This window comes from Schistocerca gregaria, chromosome 3 (genome assembly GCF_023897955.1).
Source record: "Schistocerca gregaria isolate iqSchGreg1 chromosome 3, iqSchGreg1.2, whole genome shotgun sequence".
In the NCBI taxonomy this organism is placed as follows: domain Eukaryota; kingdom Metazoa; phylum Arthropoda; class Insecta; order Orthoptera; family Acrididae; genus Schistocerca; species Schistocerca gregaria.
This window is the reverse complement of record NC_064922.1, coordinates 958,736,674-958,760,993: the sequence shown is the minus strand read 5'-3', so window position 1 is coordinate 958,760,993 and position 24,320 is coordinate 958,736,674. Positions and strand designations below refer to the sequence as shown.

Here is a 24,320-nt window from a genome sequence, read left to right as displayed (position 1 = left end):
CGAGATGGATAGTTTGAGTGACGTACACTACTGGCCACTAAAGTTGCTACACCACTAAGATGACGTGCTACAGACGCAAAATTTAACCGACAGGAAGAAGATGCTGTGATATACAAATGATTAGCGTTTCAGAGCATACACACAAGGTTGGCGCCGGTGGTGAGACCTACAACGTGCTGACATGAGGAAAGTATCCAACCGACTTCTCATACACAAACAGCAGTTGAACGGCGCTGCGTCGTGAAACGTTGTTGTGATACCTTGTGTCAGAAGGGGAAAAGCGTACCATCACGTTTCCGACTTTGATAAAGGTCGGATTGTAGTCTATCGCGATTGCGTTTTATCGTATGGAGACTTTGCTGCTCGCGTTGGTCGAGATCCAATGACTGTTAGCAGAATATGGAATCGGTCGGTTCAGGAGGGTGATACGGAACGCCGTGCTGGATCCCAACGGCCTCGTATCACGAGCAGTCGAGATGACAGCCATCTTATCCGCATGGCAACAACAGATCGTGGAGCCAAGTCTCGATCCCTGAGTCAACATATGAGGACGTTTGCGAGAGAACAACCATCTGCACGAATAGTTCGCCAACGTTTGCAGCAGCACGGACTATCAGCTCGGAGCCCATGCTGCGGTTACCCTTGTCGATGCATCACAGACAGGAGCGCCTATGATGGTGTACTCAACGACGAAACTGGGTGCACGAATGGCAAAACGAAATTTTTTTCGGTTGAATCCAGGTTCCGTTTACAGCATCATGATGGTCGCATCCGTGTTTGACGACATCGAGGTGAACGCACATTGGAAGCGTGTATTCGTCGTCGCCATAGTGGGTTATCACCCGGCGTGTTGGTCACACGTCTCGGTCACCTCTTGTTCGCATTGACGGCACTTTGAACAGTGGACGTTACATTTCAGTTGTGTTGCGACCCGTGGCTCTACTCTTAATTGGATCCCTGCGAAACCCTACATTTCAGCAGGATAATGCACGACCGCATGTTGCAGGCCCTGTACGGGCCTTTCTGGATACAGAAAATGTTCCACTGCTGCCCTGGCCAGCACATTCTCCAGATCTCTCACCAATTGAAAACGTCTGGTCAATGGTGGTCGAGCAACTGGCTCGTCACAATACGCCAGTCACTACTCTTGATGAATTGTGATATCGTGTTGAAGCTGCATGGGCAGCTATACCTGTACACGCCATCCAAGCTCTGTTTGACTCAATGCGCAGGCGTATCAAGGCCGTTATTTCGGCCAGAGGCGGTTGTTGTGGGTACTGGTTTCTCAGAGTCTATGCACCCAAATTGCGTGAAAATGTAATCACATGTTAGTTCTAGTATAATATATTTGTCCAATAAATACCCGTTTATCGTCTGCATTTCTTCTTGGTGTAGGAATTTTAATGACCAGTAGTGTAGTTTGCCTAGCGGTGTCTCGGAGGATGAGAGATCAGCCTCACCTGGGCCAGTCCAGATCGGTCGACATTCGAATGGGAGAAAGAGTCTTGGTAAGACCTAGTCTGGTGTACACATATGAAGAGGTTGGCTGGTGGTTACTGCTTGCGTTTGTATGTGCTAACGTGCAATGTGATTTGCTTCCTGCAGTATGTCTTTATGAGCTATGAGTTTTAAGTTACCCACTGCCAAGCGCAGCTTAGCGTATTACTTCAGCATAAGGAATTCACGTCTGTACTGAGTCGTTATAAGCGGTAGGATTCGGGGTGTTCTTTTTGTACTATGTGGTGTCCATTATCGATTCAGATTGTCTAGAATTCGGTACCTCTACACATCATAGCAGAACAGTAGATGAGCTGCATAAATTTCTACCTGTTTTTTTAACAACTCTTGATATTTTCTGAAGTGTTTTGAAGACTTTGTAGATACATTGTTTTTTATGCAGTGGTACAGAATGCCATGCGGTTAAAGCACCAGTAACCGTGTTATTACACGTAATATCACATGTGTTTCGAGTGGAAAAACTCAGCAGTTTCAGAACGATCTCTCTAAAATACATTTACGTACGTTGCCACTGTTAAACTGATAACTGAGATTTCACGATTCTGCTTAACGTCACATATGCCCAGAGACGTTACAGATTTAACTGTGATATAGGTTCTACCATGATCATTTGCCTTCTGCAAACGTATTTCTTTGCACAGAGGTTCAAAAATGGTTCAAATGACTCTGAGCACTATGGGACTTAACATCGATGGTTATCAGTCCCGTAGAACTTAGAACTACTTAAATCTAACTAACCTAAGAACATCACACAATACCCAGCCATCACGAGGTAGAGAAAATCCCTTACCCCGCCGGGAATCGAACCCGGGAACCCAGTCGTGGGAAGCGAGAACGCTACCACACGACCACGATATGCGGGCTTGCAGAGAGGGATTTGCACAGTTGCCACTCATTTATTAGTCAACAAAATTATTGCTATCGTCTTTGTATGAGTCTCTCATATTTCTAAAGGTAAGTTTGCATCGATATCTTCGCGGCAGCTAAAGATGTCTCAGGATCGATGGATTTGTTAATAGAAAAATTGACCATTTAAGTATAATTAAATACTCATTTTAGCCCATAAAAGTAACTGTTGCACGAGGTAAGTGATATCTGTGTTCACTGGTTACCAAAACAAAGACAAGTAGCCTTAAATAAAGCTGTAGTGGAGGTTCCACAGATATTAAGAGGGTATTTTAATCAGGGCAATTGTGTATAATGTTCTCAGAATTTTAGTAACAGACAGGGCCCTTACACGATGTTGTGACGTACGCGCTGTGACATGTTCACTGACGGAGGGCGGCCGTTCTTCTGTTGCCAGGGCAGACTCGTCACTGGTTGACGAACCGAGCGAGTCCGTGCCCGCAGACCACTCCAGCCGCGGGGGCCTCACCAGCTTCGGAAAGGTGAGTACAGCCGGCACACTACACTACCGTACAGCCGGCGCTCTCACGCTTCGTAGGCACGTGTCGCTCCGCCAGGTGAAGCTGTAGCCGTGGCGACACGGGAGTAAACTCCGGTGCTGCCGATGTTGCAGAGTACCCAGACGTGTGTTTGTTTGCGCCTCGTGCTCTCCACAGCCTTGCGCTGTGGCTACCGTTTGCTGGCCGGGGATAGTCTGGTAACAACATGATGCAAGGGAATAAACCAGTGTAATCATACGAGAGTCAGAACTGATATCTTGAACAGGAATACAATTTTCCTCATCGTCTATCTTGCTCGCATCCATGAGTAGATGATGAATTCACTGGTATATTCCTCCACAACGTTTTCTCACGCTGTTAGGTTTGACAGGTCATGTAAATTTCTCTAATAGGCTAGAAATTTTTTCTAACCACCACAATGTTCTTCGATTTTAGTTTTGCAAGGCATTTGTTGAAAATCTCAAATGAATGTTTTACTTGACGCCATGTAGATAAGTTAGGAGCAAACAAGTTTCCCGCTGGTTTCAAATGTTATAGGCCGTGCAGAACGTAGTTCAAAAGCCGAGTTCGATGAACGTCGTACAGACTGTCAATCAAAACTATTTATTGTAATACTACTCAATTTTTCATGGAACACATGTTCTACAAAACCAAGGTTTTATTTTAATTTCACAATTTCTGACACTATTTTCTGATTTACCTGTCATGTCGACCTACAGTTCTCATTGCTCATGGTCGGTAGGATACATGTTCGTCCGAATTTAGTTAGGCATACAATTACTTCTCACTGTTCTTACAATATTATTTTGAATGAATCTATCCAGTAACGACGGACGACCCGTCATAATATATCTATTTCTGCTAATTCCGTATAACATGTTGAATTCAAGTGATGTAAGAGACCGTGTAATCAATTGGTGACCTAATATAGCTATGTTACGCCGAGTGAACTTAATGTGATAGTTAACAGTGTTTAATTCCACGTGTAAGAGTCTGAGCAAAAATAGTGAAATTAAATGTGTTCTGAGGCTTGAAAACGGTTAAGATGTGCTTATAGAATATCCCCACACCTTGACTCAAACACGCGAAAATCAAAAGCAAGAAAATTTTGTGAGATTAAGTACTATTCCTCTAAGCATGTCATATCAACGTTACTGAACAACACGTGTGTGTGCATCCAGACACGCACCAGTTGACAGAAATATACTTACGAGTCGCAGATACACAACTCGCATAGCAAATGAGCCCCAAGACGTGTGTATCAGCTGTGCATTTCTAATGCCGCCTGGGCTGCGGTTCTTGACCAGTCACGACAAAACACATTCATGATGCGTTCACGCACACGCCGTAACTACAGTGACGGATTTCCAAATCTGTTCACTGGAGAAAAATGTTTACATACTACGTGAGAGATCAGAATCTGAAACCATAGGAGAGTGTGTGAGCACTGTTTTACAAATAATGAGCAACATTTTAGGGAGAGAGGTGGAGTAAACACCACATTCTTATGTTGGTACTGTTGCAGCGGCAACGATGTCGTTGGTTGACAAATTATAATATCACGACAGAAATAAAATTTTATTTAAAAAAGAACAGAGGCAATACATTACTTTAACAGCTGAGAAGCTGACTCTATGTAGCAGTGTTTTTTAACATGTTCTATTTGCCTGTACCTCACTTCGTTGCGGGATTCCTAGACAGTTTGGCTACTATGACTCACGATGCTAGTGTTTGATTATCCTGCGTTCTAATACATTGCCTCCAGGTTAGTGGTGTATCTTGTGCAGAAAATGATAAGACTTCCGATCCGCCATAGCTGTCGATGTGTGGCTGATGTTGTGAAACTGAAGTCTCTGAGTGTTAACAATCTGAAATACGCGGTACTGGTGTGTTTAAGGAGTATTTTCCATGGTACCAATGAAACAGTTTCATTTCAGACATTGATACGACATAGTTGAAACCCCATTCACATCAGAACACAGTCCTCAAAATGTTCAAACTGATGTTGTGCATTCGCATTGTATCCTCAGTGACCCACGATTCGTTTCCATTGCACGTGGGCAAACTGTCTTAGTTTCTCCGCGGATACAAGTGAAGCACACATTTCCCAGTTTGCCCAATATTAACCACTGTCGTCCTGCAGTTCACATCGATCTTCTTCTTCTTTTGCTTATGCCTTTACCACGCGGTTTCGCAGGGTAGGCGTGGTTACGGACGGATTTGGCAATGTTAATTTTAAGAGTTGGTCAGATGCCCTGCCTGTGTCCACCCAGTAGCCCCCGGGACGGAATTAGAGTACCCCAGCTGTCTGCGTCTAGCGTAATCCGTGGAAGACTGCGAACGTGTTCAAATGCCGTGTGTAACGGAGGAGGGACGTGGGGACAAGCCCGGTATTCACCTAGTAGAATGCCGAAACCACACCCAGGCTGGCCGGCGCACTGGGCTTCGTCAGTAATCCGCCAGGCGGATTCGATACGGAGCCGGCGCACCTGTCCGAGTCCAGGAAGCAGCGGATCAGCGCTCTCTGCTAGCCTCGCGGGTCTGCAGTTCACATCGATATGGCACAAATACTGATTTCAATGTTTCATCCGTTTTTTTACGCACAGTGTAGATAATCGAAAACCAAATATACATACAGATACATTGAAAAGTTCATGTTCACGTAATAGCTTAATGAACTGAAACGTACGTAATGAACAAAACTAAATAAATAAATATTATGTAGGCTGTTAGACCTGTACATTTACAACTTATCTTATATTTATCAAATTCGCAGAAGCTGTTTTGCGTAATTTTCTGGACTAACGCTCCTGGACATATCAGTTCTAGACAGAAGTGCCCGTCTGTGGCTGATCCGTTTCTCCACAATATTCTTCCTTCCAGATACGATAGTCTAGTAAGGCATGCTTTGAGAAGATTGGTAAGTACAGGAGGGATACTGGACGAACTGAATGTCGAGAAAAGGATGTGAATTCTGAGGGATATATCATTCATTAAGAGTACTGTCCGCGAAAGGAAAGGTTCAGAATCGTGCTGAGTCAGATAATCTTATCTGCCACGAATTTGAGCACATTGCACCTTTCACCACACAGTGAAAGTTTAATAGCCTTTATAAATTATGTTATTAAAATTAAGGGAACATTTCCTATTTAGTTGCAGCCTTAAATTCTTCTGTCGTGTTTGCAGAAGCAGCGTATTTAAGAGTAGTGGACTGCGTTTCCTGTAAGTACTGTATAAAGAGCTACAGTCCTTGTTGCAGCAAGTTTTCGAGATCTTGTAACTTGAAATTCTTTTAGCTGCCTTGTAGTTAAAATTACGGTATACGACTACAATAGTTGATTTATTCAGTACCTGAACATATAAGTTCTAAAGTCTCAATTTCACAGTGCATTTTGACGTAACTCAATACACTCATGTTAAGAAATAACAGAATACCTTCAATGACTAGAGGACAAGTACATTAGTATGTTCTACAGACATGATTACATTTGATCTCTTTTGGTTCGCTGCTTCAAAGTCATCAGCGATATCGCGACGAAACACCCACCTACTGGTAAAAGATGCATGCGGCTCTCGTTGTTGCCATAAACCGAAGATAATGGATCCGTGTGATTTGAGCAGATGTGGAAGTCGCCTCGTGGGCGTGTCTGCGAACCGTACCGTCATATCAGTCAGTTTGAAAGAGAGCGCATCATTGGCATGAGACACTGCGACTCATACATCCGGGGAATTGCTGCTCGTGTTTGTGCCGTACAACGGGTGAGTGAGTAATCGTTCACGGAGGGACGTAGACCACAACGAGACGGGCCAGGTCGCACCACCCACAACACCTCCGGAGAAGATCGACACTTCATCCGAGTGGCATTCAGGACACATCTGCGTCCTCCTTGATTCTGCTGCACCCGTCGAAAGATGTAACACATCGTACACTATCAGGGGTGACAGTCTGTTGCCGTTCCACGGCATGGCTTACGTAGGCGTCGTCCACCTCTCTGCCTACTTTTTGGCGAATGTGCAGAAACACGCTAGACGGCAATGGTGTATGGAACGATGTCACTGTGGACAGCAATGGCAACAGATAGTGTTTTCGGGCGAATCCAGGTCCTGTTTCTTTGAAAATGATGGCCGCATTTTCCTTCGGAGTAGACAAGCGGACGGCATCACAGTGACTGCATCCGCACAGGACATACAGTGCCAACTCAAGGCCTTATGCTCTGCGATGCTATTGGGTACAACCACAAGTAACAGCTGGAGCGTGTCCAGGGCACAGTAACCAGAGTGGTAACTTGAATGACATCATGTCACTCGTAGCCATATTCCTTTTGCACAACACCCAAACGCCATTTTTCAGCAAGACAATGCGCGACAAGATGTTACTGCAAGAACACGTGCCTTCATGGTATCACAGGATGCCAAAAAATGACTCTGAGCACTATGGGACTTAACATCTTTGGTCATGTCCCCTAGAACTTAGAACTACGTAAACCTAACAAACCTAAGGACATCACACAAGACCCAGTCATCACGAGGCAGAGAAAATATCTGACCCCGCCGGAAATCGAACCAGGGAACCCGGGTGCGGAAAGCGAGAACACTACCGAACGACCACGAGCTGCGGACACAGGATGCCAGCTTTTTGCCCTGGCCTGCCAGATCAGCAGACTTGTTACCGATCGAGAATGTGTGAGATATGGTGAAATGATTGCTGTAGCGCTGTGGCTCATTGCTAAGCACCACAGACGAACTTTGGGACCAGATAAATGCAGTATGGGTGGGTATACAACAGAACGACATTCGGGCTTCATACGTGTCGATGCCATCGCGCATGAAACAAGTTATTAGGGCTCACGTCTGATTTTTTTTTTTTTTTTGTCATCAGTCTACTGACTGGTTTGATGCGGCCCGCCACGAATTCCTTTCCTGTGCTAACCTCTTCATCTCAGAGTAGCACTTGCAACCTACGTCCTCAATTATTTGCTTGACGTATTCCAAGCTCTGTCTTCCTCTACAGTTTTTGCCCTCTACAGCTCCCTCTAGTACCATGGAAGTCATTCCCTCATGTCTTAGCAGATGTCCTATCATCCTGTCCCTTCTCCTTATCAGTGTTTTCCACATATTCCTTTCCTCTCCGATTCTGCGTAGAACCTCCTCATTCCTTATCTTATCAGTCCACCTAATTTTCAACATTCGTCTATAGCACCACATCTCAAATGCTTCGATTCTCTTCTGTTTCGGTTTTCCCACAGTCCATGTTTCACTACCATACAATGCTGTACTCCAGACGTACATCCTCAGAAATTTCTTCCTCAAATTAAGGCCGGTATTTGATATTAGTAGACTTCTCTTGGCCAGAAATGCCGTTTTTGCCATAGCGAGTCTGCTTTTGATGTCCTCCTTGCTCCGTCCGTCATTGGTTATTTTACTGCCTAGGTAGCAGATTTCCATAACTTCATTGACTTCGTGACCATCAATCCTGATGTTAAGTTTATCGCTGTTCTCATTTCTACTACTTCTCAATACCTTCGTCTTTCTCCGATTTACTCTCAAACCATACCGTGTACTCATTAGACTGTTCATTCCGCTCAGTAGATCATTTAATTCTTCTTCACTTTCACTCAGGTTAGCAATGTCATCAGTGAATCGTATCATTGATATCCTTTCACCTTGTATTTCAATTCCACTCCTGAACGTTTCTTTTATTTCCATCATTGCTTCCTCGATGTACACATTGAAGATTAGGGGCGAAAGGCTACAGCCTTGTCTTACTCCCTTCTTAACACGAGCACTTCGTTCTTGATCGTCCACTCTTATTATACCTTCTTGGTTGTTGTACATATTGTATATGACCCGTCTCTCCCTATAGCTTACCCCTACTTTTTTCAGAATCTTGAACAGCTTGCACCATTTTATATTGTCGAACGCTTTTCCCAGGTCGACAAATCCTATGAATGTGTCTTGATTTTTCCTTAGCCTTGCTTCCATTATTAGCCGTAACGTCAGAATTGCCTCTCTCGTGCCTTTATTATTCCTAAAGACAAACTGGTAGTCACCTAGCGCATTCTCAATTTTCTTTTCCATTCTTCTGTATATTATTCTTGTAAGCAGCTTCGATTCATGAGCTGTTAAGCTGATTGTGCGATAATTCTCGCACTTATCAGCTCTTGCCGTCTTCGGAATTGTGTGGATGATGCTTTTCCGAAAGTCAGATGGTATGTCGCCAGACTCATATATTCTACACACCAACGTGAATAGTCGTTTTGTTGCCACTTCACCCAATGATTTTAGAAATTCTGATGGAATGTTATCTGCCACTTCTGCCTTATTTGACCGTAAGTCCTCCAAAGCTCTTTTAAATTCTGATTCTAATACTGGATCCCCTATCTCTTCTAAATCGACTCCTGTTTCTTCTTCTATCACATCAGACAAATCTTCACCCTCATAGAGGCTTTCATTGTATTCTTTCCACCTATCTGCTGTCTCCTCTGCATTTGGCAGTGGAATTCCCGTTGCACTCTTAATGTTACCACCGTTGCTTTTAATGTCACCAAAAGTTGTTTTGACTTTCCTGTATGCTGAGTCTGTCCTTCCAACAATCATATCTTTTTCTATGTCTTCACATTTTTCCTGCAGCCATTTCGTCTTAGCTTCCCTGCACTTCCTATTTATTTCATTCCTCAGCGACTTGTATTTCTGTATTCCTGATTTTCCCGGAACATGTTTGTACTTCCTCCTTTCATCAATCAACTGAAGTATTTCTTCTGTTACCCATGGTTTCTTCACAGCGAGCTTCTTTCTACCTATGTTTTCCTTTCCAACTTCTGTGATGACCCTTTTTAGAGACGTCCATTCCTCTTCAACTGTGTTGCCTACTGCGCTATTCCTTATTGCTGTATCTATAGCGCTAGAGAACTTCAAATGTATCTCGTCATTCCTTAGAACTTCCGTATCCCACTTCTTAGCGTATTGATTCTTCCTAATGTCTTGAACTTCAGCCTACTCTTCATCACTACTATATTGTGATCTGAGTCATTATCTGCTCCTGGGTACGCCTTACAATCCAGTATCTGATTTCGGAATCTCTGTCTGACCATGATGTAATCTAAATGAAATCTTCGGTATCTCCCGGCATTTTCCATGTATACCTCCTCCTCTTGTGATTCTTGAACAGGGTATTCGCTATTAGTAGCTGAAACGTTACAGAACTCAATTAGCCGTTCTCCTCTTTCATTCCTTGTCCCAAGCCCATACTCTCCTGTAACCTCTTCTTCTAGTCCTTAGCCTACAACTGCATTCCAGTCGCCCATGACTATTAGATTTTCGTCCCCCTTTACATACTGCATTACCCTTTCAATATCCTCATACACTTTCTCTGTCTGTTCATCTTCAGCTTGTGACGTCGGCATGTATACCTGAACTATCGTTGTCGGTGATGGTCTGCTGTCGATTCTGCTTAGAACAACCCGGTCACCTAACTGTTCACAGTAACAGACCCTCTACCCTACCTTCCTATTCATAACGAATCCTACACCTGTTTTACCATTTTCTGCTGCTGTTGATATTACCCGATACTCATCTGACCAGAAATCCTTGTCTTCCTTCCACTTCACTTCACTGACCCCTACTATATCTAGATTGAGCCTTTGCATTTCCCTTTTCAGATTTTCTAGTTTCCCTACCACGTTCAAGCTTCTGACATTCCACGACCCGACTCGTAGAACATTATCCTTTCGTTGATTATTCAATCTTTTTCTCATGGTAACCTCCCCCTTGGCAGTCCTCTCCCGGAGATCCGAATGGGGGACCATCCCGGAATCTTTTGCCAATGGAGATCATCATGACACTTTTTCAACTACAGGCCACATGTCCTGTGGATACACGTTAAGTGTCTTTAATGCAGTGGTTTCCATTGCCTTCTGCATCCTCATGTCGTTGATCATTGCTGATTCTTTCGCCTTTAGGGGCAATTTCACACCCCTAGGACAAGAGAGTGCCCTGAACCTCTATCCGCTCCTCCGCCTTCTTTGACAAGGCCGTTGGCAGAATGAGGCTGACTTCTTATGCCGGAAGTCTTTGGCCGCCAATGCTGATTATTTATCAAAATTTAGGCAGTGGCGGGGATCGAACCCGGGACTGAAGACGTTTTGATTACGAATCAAAGACGCTACCCCTTTTTTATTGTTGTTATGTTATTATTTTTTTTTTGTTTTTGTTTAGTTTTGTTGTGTAATTGATCAGAGGCCTTCTGCTCCCCGCTGGTAATATGTTGAGTCACGTCTTCTCGAAATGGATGTGTTCTGTTCGAATGTTTAGAAATGTTCATTGGTTCAAACAGGAAACGTTCTTCTCTCTTGGCTTAACACATTCCAGCTGCGAGGCGGGTCGTGGAAAGCACTCCCAAGGAAGTTCGAGAAAAATTGTCTGTATTTTGGGTGACGGACAACCACATAATGACGGTCATTGAGGTATGTCCAAAAATCGAGTACAGAGTCTACAGTTTGTCCAAATAGATAGTGAATGGCATGTCCGCGAATCCAATTCACAGCATTGGTCTTTGTCCGAGGAAAATATTCACGAGCCGGAAATAATAATGAAAGGGGAGTAATCCGATCCGGAATGTCTCGCGTTAGAAAAGCGACAATACGACGAATCAAGTGCCAAACCTCTGCCGCCGGTCTGCAAACAAACCGATGTTCACCATTGTCTGGCACACCACACGTGGAACAGAGAGGTGATTGGGCGAGGTGGATACGATGAAGGCGAGATTGATTGATTTGCTTACCATTGACAGTTAGGTACCAGACAGATTGAACATTCGCGTCAAGGTAACGGGCGAAAACCGAGCGCCATACATGACGCCAGTCAACCTGGGGGAACTTTTGTTCAATCGGGTTAGTTGGACGACCTAATTGGAGGACATTGTATACTGCCTTTGTCTGGAGTAAAAGTTGTCTTGGTAAGGTGAGGCGTAGATAACTGAGTTCAAGAAAGAAGTACCGTATATAATAGAACTGGGCCGGAACATCCGAGGTCATCACTGGGGCTGATAGTGAGAACGGGGTATATGGCCGACAGGAGGAGACCAGTGAGGCTCGTTGGGCATCGTGTCCATACCGTCATCTGGGAGCTGGGAGCTGACAAATAGGGCGCGAGCTCTATTCGGCACGTGAAACAGACCTATCCGACGTGATAACGGCGACTGGGAAACCCATATGGTGGAGAATGGCCGTAAGGAACGAATTGTCAACCCTCTCAAAAGCTTGACTAAAGTCCAAAGACGCTAGTGCCCCAGAGTGGCGTTGTGCCTGGGTAACGACGATCATATCCCTGTGGCGGCATAAAACCGTGCGGATATTATTATCCCCTCTTAAAGATGCTTGGTCTGGTGACACAGCATATCGGGCAACGGTTTTAAGTCGTGCCGCCAAAAGGCGAGTGAAGATTTTCATATCACTGTTAAGGAGGGTGAGGGGCCGATAATCACTGATATTGTTGCCACCATGCGGTTTATGTACAGGAATAATAATTCCTTCCATGAAAGCGTCCGGCACAGGTACTTCCGGAGACATCAGTTCCCGACATATGGAGGTGAAGGTGGACTCTAACAAATCACGGCAGGGGAAGACCGTCGGGTCCTGGGGAACGATTGATGTTTCCTGCTCGGATCGCACCGCGGACTTCATCATCAGTCACCTCTGACACCAAGTAAATCGCCGCATCTCCTGGGAGACCACCGAAGTTGAGCTGTGAGACTTCCTCGATCAACTCTGGGGAATGTGGAACTGCGGCGTAGAGCTGCTGGTAGTGGGCGTGAAGCACATTCCCTATTGCAGATTGGGTTACGCAGCGACGCCCTTCTTGGTCTGTTAGCACGGGAATCAATTTCATGCGTCCATGTTGGCGTTCTTGGATGATGTGATACATTGATGGATGTTCATGAGGCATGCGATCAGCAGTACGAGATCGTACTATCGCTCCTTCCAAATGCCTTCGCAAGAGATTGGAGATTTGGGCCTTAGCATGGTTCATCCTTGTATGGTGCTCAGGGGAGGCTGGCATCGTGGAGCATTCTCGTAGGATCCTGTAGTAAAAGTCCATAGTGCTCTTCCTCCAGGCGACAACATCTTTGCCATATCGGATCAAAGTTTTTCGAAGAGCAGGTTTTGCACACTGGATCCACCAGGATATGGTAGACGGATACGTGGACGGCGTCTATTACATGTGATCCAACTGTCTTCTATTAGAAGTCGACAGTCAGGTGAATTAAGAAGTGCCGTATTCAGTTTCCATAAACCACGTCCGTGCCATACTTCCTGTCTTGTGAGAACAATGTGACAGAAGTAAGCCTCATGATCTGAGAAAGCAACAGGCCAGATTTCAGCCTGTCGAGTGTGTTGAATTAGGGATCGCGAGATGTAGATGAGATCCAGTCGGCTAGAGGATTGCGCAGTGTAGTACGTAAAGCCCAAACGATCACCGTGAACATGTCTCCACGTGTAGATAAACTGTAGCCGCGTCACGACTGTTTCCAGAGCTGCGCAAGGTGAGTGACGCGGTAATTGATCCTGAGGTCGCTGGGTGCAGTTGAAGTCTCCACCCATGACCCAGTCATCGTATGGTCCCATAAAAAGGGGTGTAACTTCATTCGCGAAGAAGGCATTGCGTTCACGACGGTAGCTGGAGCCCGACGGCGCATAAATGTTGACGATGCGTACACCATAGAGAGTAAGCGCCATACCTCTGCCGTTGGCGAGGTATAGAACATCTTCGGCAGGAAGACCTTCTCATAAGATCATGTCGACACCACTACAGGTGTCCGAAGCGGGAGAAAGATGCGCCGTGACGCCATATGGCTGTAGATGTAGATGTAAATGTAGATGTGGTGGTGAAAAATCGGCGACATGCACTTCCTGAAAAAGCGCAATATCAATGTCCGCATCACAAATCATATCGCGGAGTAGCGCTAGTTTGTGGGGCGCACGAATGGTCGCGAGGTGAATCGTTGCGACGCGATAATGCTGGTGATGGAGTCCCACAGGCACAGGTGGGGCTGCTTCGTCAGGAGCGAGAGGTCGTCGATCTTGCCGGTCCGCCGAAGAGGCTGCTATTGTGGAGAGTTTGCGGGCGCGGGAGCTACCGATGGGGGCAACCCCATCATCAGCACCGTCCACCCCAGTCCCTTCGATCTCCACTTCGTCTGCCCAGGAGACTGATACTGCGGTAGGGTAGCGACTGTCTACATCATCCTTGTGGAGAGGAGACGTAGTTTTCGGCTCAGCAAATAGACTTTCTTCAACGTCGACCTGTGGGGGCGACGGCGCCAGTAAGGAGGGGTGGTCGTTGCCAGTGGTCGCCTGTGGCGGGTCGTTCGCATCAGACTTTTGGACATCATAGAGCGGTTTGTCGTCCATCTCTGGTATCCATCCGTAGAATGGATTCATCAGGGGGTGTACGGCTACGTGTCTTTCTCTTTCGTGTCGACCCTTGTTTTCGAACATCTCGTTCAGACTCTGACTGCGGGTGGCTTTCGTCTGACTCCCGACCAGTCTGAAGGAAAGCAGAAGTAGGTACCACTCCCGGATCAACGTCCATCTCAGTAGCATTTTCAGTCACAGTGCTGCGAAGATTCGGCAGGTCAGGACCTGGCGTTTGTGGCACCTCAGAAGGAATCTCAGTAGCGGTTGCATCTACCTGACCAGACGACGTCAACGGAGCAGGAAGACCCTGTGTAGAGGTGCTACCTTCCTGGGCAAACCTTGGCATATGTGACAGGGATCTGAGTGATCACCGCTGGGGACGCTTCCTCTCCGACCGGCGTCTGGATCAGGAGGTGTCGCATGCAGGCGTATCTGACGTGGCCTTCTTGTCCACAACCCGCACATGTTCGGGGTTGGCCGTCGTACATGACAATGGCTCGCACCCCGCCAATTGTCAGGTATGATGGTATATGTTTTTTCAGTTCAATTTTGACCTGACGCACACCATTCAGGACATGGTAGGTCGTGAAGGTTTGCCATTTTTCCTCTACGTAACCGATGACGTTACCGTATGGTTGTAACGCAGAGACAACTACGTCCTTCGGCACTTCAAAAGGTAGTCAAACACCCTAATCGTGCGTTGACCGTACTCTGCGAGTTCAAGTGATACTGCTCCGACGTGACCATCGGAGTATTTGAACTTAAGTCCATTGTTATGGCAGCGAATAACATCTTCACACACCTCGGTGTTTGTCATTTTAATATGAACGACACTACTCGTGATCGAAAAATGGATTCCGATAACTTGGTTAGGATCTAAACGAACTTCTTCACGTAGGAACGTTTCAACTTCATGTGCACGAGTTCTTGCATGTTCAGCTGGGAAGGAAACTTTAAGGGCCGCACGGCAGTAAGCGCTCTACATGTTCACGGTGGACGGACACAAGCCTTAAAGCTACGACGCGGAAGTAAACAACGCCTGCAGCGGAGCACGGGGCCAGCGCGCGGGGCCGTCCGCACGCTGCCACGGCTGAGAGCCGACTGACCCCTAGAGCACGTGTACACATGTGCCTATAACACAACAGGACACATGCTGAATCGAGATAGCTGGAATGCTGATCCACTGTGCAGAACATAGCAGTGTACTGCACGTGTCCTGTGAATATGAGAGTCAAATCTCTAGTCGTTCAAGGCGTTCTTTTGTTTCTGATTAGGAATGTATATTGCTCAGAAGAGTTAGGGAAATACGATTTTGGGCATCTGCCATTCTCCATTGGTCGGTAATTGTGGGCTGGTTAGGTTATTAATTATACATTTATCTCTCTTATCCCTCACAAATTAAGTACGCAACAAATCTTTATTACATCTTCGTTCATTTAAATACCAAGAATTGAAAAGTCCGTTAGGTGTTGAAAACAACATGGGAACAATTACTCATCCCATAATCATAGGTGCTTTTCATTGGACTTTGAGAGCTTAAATGACGAGTGTGCCCTCGGCGTGAGTTTATCAGCACCTGACACCTGCGTGGCCTGCTGCGTATAAGTCTACGTAGGTCATCCTGTGGTACCCACTCCTATTCTTCAGTGACTGCTCTTCATAGTTTTGGGAGAGTGGGACAGGAAGACCACCAACACATTCGTCAAGTGTGTCCCATACATGCTTGATCAGGTTTAAGTCGGGCCTCATCGCTGATCATTCTATTACTTTAATGTCCATGCTTCCCAAGACGTCCCTGGTGACACCAGCCGCATGGACTCCGGCTTGAGAAGGAATTCGGAGCCACCACCGTGTGTAGCAGCCAACACATGTTCCAATAGGAATTGTCCCAGGCGCTAAGGCGGCCATGGGCAACGACAAGATCCGTATGGCTGTGAGCACTGATGCTTCCCCACAGCATCACAGAACCTTGGCCCAATCAGTCGACTTCCCAAACAGTACTTGGTAGCTGCCACTGAGTGGGCACAGTGCGTCAGAGAATATCTGGGTCTGTCTTTGAATAATACTTTTCACCAGTGGCGAAGTTGCCAGTTGACATGGAAACGCCGGAACTTAAGACGAGCTGCGAGGTGTCATGTCAAGCTCGGTACTATAACAGCACCTCTGCGGCGTAAGGCCCCTTCTCTTAGCCTGGTTCTTTCCGTGAGGTAGGCCGCAGCTGCTCCTATGTTCATTCAGAGATCATATTTCAGTGCTCTGGCGGTCTCTGTGCGTCACCGCAACGCAGAGATGGTGGGGTGTCGGTCATCACGTCGACTTGTAATGCATGGACGACATTGTCCAATGCGCCTTGTGTACCAATCTGTCGCCCTGTGGTGTTTCTATAACCCACGGATAACACGGACAGTCAATGGCACCAGTAAAACACGAATGAAGACCTATACTTTTTGGATTACACAGACTGCCCTTGCAACCTGGGACAGCGGTAATCACTTCCTTCTGAGGGGTCTCCTGAAACTCTAATGCATAACACAGTGACAGATGGCGAGAAAAAAAAAACAAATATACTTCCTTAAATTTGCATATATGTATCCATGTGTCAGCGACACAGATAGCCGTACAGTAGGTGCAACCGCAACGGAGGGGTATCTGTTGAGAGGCCAGACAAACGTGTGGTTCCTGAAGAGGGGCAGCAGCCTTTTCAGTGATTGCAGGGGCAACAGTATGGGTGATTGACTGATCTGGCCTTGTAACACTAACCAAAACAGCCTTGCTCTTCTAGTACTGCGAACGGCTGAAAGCAAGGGGAAATTAAAGCCGTAATTTTTCCCGAGGGTATGCAGCTTTAATGTATGGTTAAATGATGATGGCGTCCTCTTGCGTAAATATTACGGAGGTAAAATAGTTCCCCATTCGGATCTCCGGGCGGAGACTACGCAAGAGGACGTCGTTATCAGGAGAAAGAAAACTGGCGTTCTACGGATTGGAGCGTGGAATGTCAGATCCGTTAATCTGGCAGGTAGGTTAGAAAATTTAAAAATGGAAATGGATAGGTTAAAGTTAGATACAGTGGGAATTAGTGACGTTCGGTGGCAGGGGGAACAAGACTTCTGCTCAGGTGACTACAGGGTTATAAACACAAAATCAAATAGGGGTAATGCAGGAGTAGGCTTAATAATGAATAAAAAATAGGAGCGCGGGTAAGCTACTACAAAGAGAATAGTGAACGTATTATGGTGGCCAAGATAGACACGAAGCCCACGCCTACTACAGTAGTACAAGTCTATATGCCAACTAGCTCTGCAGATGACGAAGAAATTTAACAAATGCATGAAGAGATAAAAGAAATTATTCAGGTAGTGAAAGGAGACCAAAATTTAATAGTCATGGGTGACTGGAATTCGGTAGTAGGAAAAGGTAGAGAAGGAAACGTAGTAGGTGAATATGGATTGGGGCTAAGAAAGGAAAGAGGAAGCCGCCTGGTAGAATTTTGCACAGAGCACAACTTAATCATAGCTATCACTTGGTTCAAGAATCATAAAAGAATGTTGTATACATGGAAGAACCCTGGAGATACTAGAAGGTTTCAGATAGATTATATAATGGTGAGACAGAGATTTAGGAACGAGGTTTTAAATTGTAAGAAATTTCCAGGGGCAGATGTGGACTCTGACCACAATCTATTGGTTATGACCTGAAGATTAAAACTGTAGAAACTGCAAAAAGATGGGAATTTAAGGAGATGGGACCTGGATAAACTGAAAGAACCAGAGGTTGTACAGAGTTTCAGGGAGAGCATAAGGGAATAATTGACAGGAATGGGGGAACGAAATACAGTAGAGGAAGAATGGGTAGCTTTGAGGGATGAAGTAGTGAAGGCAGCAGAAGATCAAGTAGGTTAAAAGACAAGGGCTAGTAGAAATCCTTGGGTAACAGAAGAAATATTGAATTTAATTGATGAAAGGAGAAAATACAAAAATGCAGTAAATGAAGCAGGAAAAAAGGAATACAAACGTCTCAAAAATGAGATCGACAGGAAGTGCAAAATGGCTAAGCAGGGATGGATAGAGGACAAATGTAAGGATGTAGAGGCTTATCTCACTAGGGGTAAGATAGATAATGCCTACAGGAAAATTAAAGAGACCTTTGGAGACAGAAGAACCACTTGTATGAACATCAAGAGCTCAGATGGAAACCCCGATCTAAGCAAAGAAGGGAAAGCAGAAATGTGGAACGTGTATATAGATTGTCTATACAAGGGCAATGTACTCGAGGACAATATTATGGAAATGGAAGAGGATGTACATGAAGATGAAATGTTAGATACGATACCGCGTGAAGAGTTTGATAGAGCATGAAAAACAGGGCCCACGGAGTAGACTACATTCCATTGGAACTACTGACGGATTTGGGAGAGCCAGTTCTGACAAAACTCTACCATCTGGTGATGTATGAAACAGGCGAAATACCCTCAGACTTCAATAAGAATATAATAATTCCAATCCCAAAGAAAGCAGGTGTTGACAGATGTGAAAATTACCGAACTATCAGTTTAATAAATCACAGCTGCAAAATACTAACACGAATTCTTTACAGACGAATGGAAAAACTAGTAGAAGCCGACTTCGTGGAAGGTCAGTTTGGATTCCGTAGAAATGTTGGAACACGTGAGGCAATACTGACTCTACGACTTATCTTAGAAGCTTGATTAAGGAAGGGCAAACCTACGTTTCTAGCATTTGTAGACTTAGAGAAAGCTTTTGACAATGTTGACTGGAATACTCTCTTTCAAATTCTAAAGGTGGCAGGGGTAAAATACAGGGAGCAAAAGGCTATTTACAATTTCTACAGAAACCAGATGACAGTTATAAGAGTCGAGGGACATGCAAGGGAAGCAGTGGTTGGGGAGGGAGTGAGACAAGGTTGTAGTCTCTCCCCAATTCAATCTGTATATTGAGCAAGCAGTGAAGGAGACAAAAGAAAAATTCGGAGTAGGTATTAAAATCCATGGAGTAGAAATAAAAACTTTGAGGTTCGCCGATGACATTGTAATTCTGTCAGAGACAGCAAAGGACTTGGAAATGCAGTTGAACGGAATGGACAGTGTCTTGAAAGGAGGATATAAGATGAACATCAACAAAAGCAAAACGAGGATAATGGAATGTAGTCGAATTAAGTTGAGTAATGCTGAGGGAATTAGAGTAGGAAATGAGACACTTAAAGAACTGAATGAATTTTGCTATTTGGGGAGCAAAATAACTGATTATGGTCGAAGGAGAGAGGAAATAAAATGTAGATTGGCAATGGCAAGGAAAGTGTTTCTGAAGAAGAGAAATTTGTTAACATAGAGTATAGATTTAAGTGTCAGTAAGTCGTTCCTGAAAGTATTTGTATGGAGTGTAGCCATGTATGGAAGTGAAACATGGACGATAAATAGTTTGGTCTGGAAGAGAATATAAGCTTTCGAAATGTGGTGCTACAGAAGAATGCTGAAGATTAGATGGGTAGATCACATAACTAATGAGGAAGTATTGAATAGGATTGAGGAGAAGAGGAGTTTGTGGCACAACTTGAGCAGAAGAAGGGATCGGTTGGTAGGACATGTTCTGAGGCATCAAGGGATCACCAATTTAGTATTAGAGGGCAGCGTGGAGGGTAAAAATCGTAGAGGGAGACCAAGAGATGAATACACTAAGCAGATTGAGAAGGATGTAGGTTGCAGTGGGTAGTGGGAGATGAAGAAGCTTCCACAGGATAGAGTAGCATGGAGAGCTGCATCAAACCAGTCTCACGACTGAAGACCACAACAACAACAACATGTATTCATGAGCGTCTGAATTAACAGCAGGTACTTATTAGAGCGTATCACTTTCGTCCTTCTGACAAGTGGAGACGGCGCACGGTACAAACACCTGGAGACGAAGAAATCGTTGGGTAACCGTCTTCATTCACGATACACAAGTGCTGCGTAAAACACGTGGAGACTGATCGAAGCTGTGTCCAAGGCACGCGCATCCAGCTTGAATGCGTCACTGCATATGGAATATCATACCAATTGTGTGATTGGATTGAAGAGTTCCTATATAACAGAACGCAGCATGTCATTCTCAATGGAAAGAAGTCTTCCGAAGTAAGAGTGATTTCAGGTGTGCCGCAGGGGAGTGTAGAAGGACCGTTGCTACTCACGATATACATAAATGACCTTGTGGATAACAACGGAAGTTCACTGAGGCTTTCTGCGGATGATGCTGTGTTGTATCGAGGGGTCGTAACAATGTAAAATTGCACTGAAATGCAGGAGGAAGAAGGAATTGACGCATGGTGCAGGGAATGGCAATTGAATCTCAATGTCGACAAGTGTAATGTGCTGCGAATACACAGAATGAAAGATTCTTTATAATTTAGCTACAATATAGCAGGTCAGCAATTGGAAACACTTAATTTCATAAATTATCTGAGAGTAGGCATTAGGAGTGATTTAAAATGAAATGATCATATAACGTTTATCGTCGGTAAAGCAGATGCCAGACTGAGATTCATTGGAAGAATCCTAAGGAAATAAAGTCTAAAAACAAAGGAAGTAGGTTACAGCACACTTGTTCGCCCACTGCTTCAATACTGCTCACCAGTGTGGGATCCGTACCAGATAGGGTTGATGGGAGAGATGGAGAAGATCCAACGGAGAGCAGCGCGCTTCGTTACAGGATCATTTAGTAATCGCGAAAGCGTTACGGAGGTGATAAACTCCAGTGGAAGACTCTGCAGGAGAGACGCCCAGTTGCTCGACACGGGTTTTTGTTGAAGTTTCGACAACATACCTTCACCGAGGAGTCAAGCCGTATATTGCTCCTTCCTACGAATATCTCGCGAAGAGACCATAAAGATAAATCAGAGAGATTAGAGCCCACACAGAGGCATACCGACAATCTTTCTTTCCACGATCAATACGAGACTGGAATAGAAGGGAGAATCGATAGAGGTACTCAAGGTACCCTCCACCGCAGTATGTATGTAGATGTAGGTGTAGATGTAGATGCGAACAGTGGGCTGAGGTCTGGTGAGTTGGGAACCCACGCACACACACCCTCTTGCCCGCAAGTGATTCTAACATCGCTCTGTCACTCAGTGGCAGTTTTGGGTTGGATCTGGTGACGAACAAGCCGATGTGTATGGCTGCATAGCTTTCTGTGTCGTTCGTCAGTGACAGATAATGGCTCATGTACCAGAAGCCCAATGTGATCCTGTGTCATCGTACTCGAGACCAAAATTCTTTCATCAGTTTTGTGTCAGGAAGCAAGTCACGTCATGTACAGTGACGTTCGGCCTTATCTGTATCTACGTCTTGTCCTATCGGACTTCAAAAAGCTACTTATACATTATTAAGGCAGGCCAAGTAGCCTTTATTGGAATGAGCATTACATTTTACAATGTCGCTACATTCCAGTATAGTCACCAAGTTTGTGTAAATAACGGTCGGACTGTGCTACCAATTTTCAGTTCCTCGATGATAGAAATCCACTCCTTGGATACGAAGCCGTTAGAGAACCACCGTGTTAACTTCCTTATCCTCTGAAAATCTCTTTGTTCCAGATGTTCTTTCAGCTTGCCGAAAAGATGGAAATCGTGTGGTTCCATATCCGGACCGCATGGCGGTTGCTTCCAAATCCCAATCGAAAATTTGACCGTTGAAGAACAGCCTTTGTAGCGCGCCTGGTGCAGCAGACCAATGCCTCTCGTTAATTTTCCACGGCTCGGGTCATTTATGGCGTGGCGTTGCCACGCCAGTGCCGCACAGTGAAAGTGGCTAGTTTGTTTATGTTGAAACGGCCCCTTAGAAAAATTTATGAATGACTGTGCTGATAAACCTCTTACATTATTTGATTTTCAAACAGCTGAGCAAAACTGAATGTACTCAGACATTTCGCTCTTTACCTATTCTGATCAACACTAAATTGACACACTATATTTTTAGCGCAACGAAATCTGACTTTCAAAAATCCTTACAAAAGTATGGCCCTGAGTAACATTAACCTATACCTTTCATGAATCACCTACTTCACAAAAATCTTTGTTACTCGAACTACTCCAATACAGCTAGCGCCACTACTGCCAGCTAAATAAAAGATTCAAACTACTGAAGGCACTAACTACTGATAGGCATACTAAGCAAATGAAACATTTTGATAGAGAACAAACAATGTATTTACCTTAATAGTGTTCAAAAGTCATGATGTTACCAACATAAAAACATAAACAGCCTACTTGCAATGTTATATGGGAATGTATAGGTATATTTTCTGGTATTTTGTCTATGTGGCAATATGAGGTTGAACTCGAGGTTAGATAAATTGTTAAGCTCATACGTAATCTCGTAATTCTTGGAAAGAAATCATCAGTACAAAAGTTAATCAGAAATGCAACGTTAAACTGTGTCCTGCAACGCTCGTGGCGTGAGTTGAGTCTGTTCTGTTAAATTTAAGAGAACTGTCCTGTTAGCAGTAATAAAAGTAATGTGACCGTCAGAAAAACATGGAATATAAGTAATTACAAAAATGGTGTGTCTGAAAAGTATGTCACTGTTGAAATACTAATTGTATCACACATAAATTATAAATGGCCTACCTGTTAGCGCAATGAATAAATGCTAACCTGCCACTACTTCCAAACTTCTGGGTCTGTTTAGCAATGCGATGTTGAATGCGTGTTTTAAACTACAGAGACATCCTCTAATCTTCTGTTCTAATAAATATCATTACTACAGAGACCATTGTGACTTAAAGCTCTGTTACTAAGAAAATTGGGAAAGTAAAATTAAATATATGAACTTGAAATAAAGGGACGAATGCTGACTGATGGAAAAAATATAAAGTAACTGAATTAAAAACATTACATTCCTAAGGTAAACTATTTTACCACCTGAAATATTAAAACTTCAATTTAAATTAATAATAGAAGAACCTGGACAAAGTCACTTTGCTTTCTTACAAACACGTATGCTATCCACCTTCGGACAAAAAGCAGTGAATCACAAAAAAATGTTCAAATGTGTGTGAAATCTTATGGGACTTAGCTGCTAAGGTCATCAGTCCCTAAGCTTTCACACTACTTAACCTAAATTATCCTTAGGACAATCACACACACACCAATGCCCGAGGGAGGACTCGAACCTCCGCCGGGACCTGCCACCCAGCCCGGCAGTGAATCACACGTTGTTGCATTATCATAAAAATGTCCAATTCTAAATCGCTGACTAAATTAATTACTGCGCTTGGATGTCTCGGAAAATTCCCTATTACAGTAGCTTTAGAAGTCTTCTGAATGAATTTACGAATTATCGCTCGAAAAATAAGAAATATTATAAGGAAAGTTTTGCCAGCAGAGCGTAAACACATCTTACGCAATCACAAGATCCAACTCGACTCTTTCTCTCTATCTCTCTCTCTCTCTCTCTCTCTCTCTCCCTCTGTCTCTCTCTCGAAGACTGCTCTCCAGTCACGAGCAAAGGTTCTGCTAACAGTCTCACGCAGCGCAATCTCTTTGGCACAGATGTTGACCGCTACTATTCAGAGACTATTGAAGGTTTACTTTTGCGCGTGACATCGAAAATATTATCAAAATTACAATTTTCTCTATATAAAACAAAACCCTTGCAAGATCATGTACAGCAAGCAGGTTCATATGGATGTAGGCTGCAGTATTTATGCAGAGATGAAGGGATTTAGCAGGGGGTAGAAGAGCGTGGGGAGCAGCGTCAAACTAATCTTCGGACTGAAGTCAACAACGAGAACAACGAAAGTGTCAGAGTTAAGGTGCTGATGTGACCGGAGCTGTCAAAGCACGTTTTCCAGATACCTCTGGAAATCCCCTGCGGCTGAGGGCAGTAGGGGATCAGACAACAGTGAATCGCGATCGGCCACGCAACGTTTTGGTAGGCAGCGAGACGGGTGGGAGGAGACTGCAGTGTTGTGCGCATATTTGCATT

At 44.6% G+C, this 24,320-nt stretch overlaps 1 protein-coding gene across 1 annotated transcript in view; it reads left to right on the top strand.

Annotated features, from left to right (window-relative positions):
* LOC126355729 (dipeptidase 1-like) overlaps positions 1-24,320 on the top strand; it is a 1,497,236-nt gene that overhangs the window by 1,212,533 nt on the left and 260,383 nt on the right. The window contains exon 9 of the mRNA XM_050006099.1: positions 2,822-2,906. Within this exon, the coding sequence (XP_049862056.1) occupies positions 2,822-2,906 (85 nt within the window). The remainder of the gene's footprint in view (positions 1-2,821; positions 2,907-24,320) is intronic.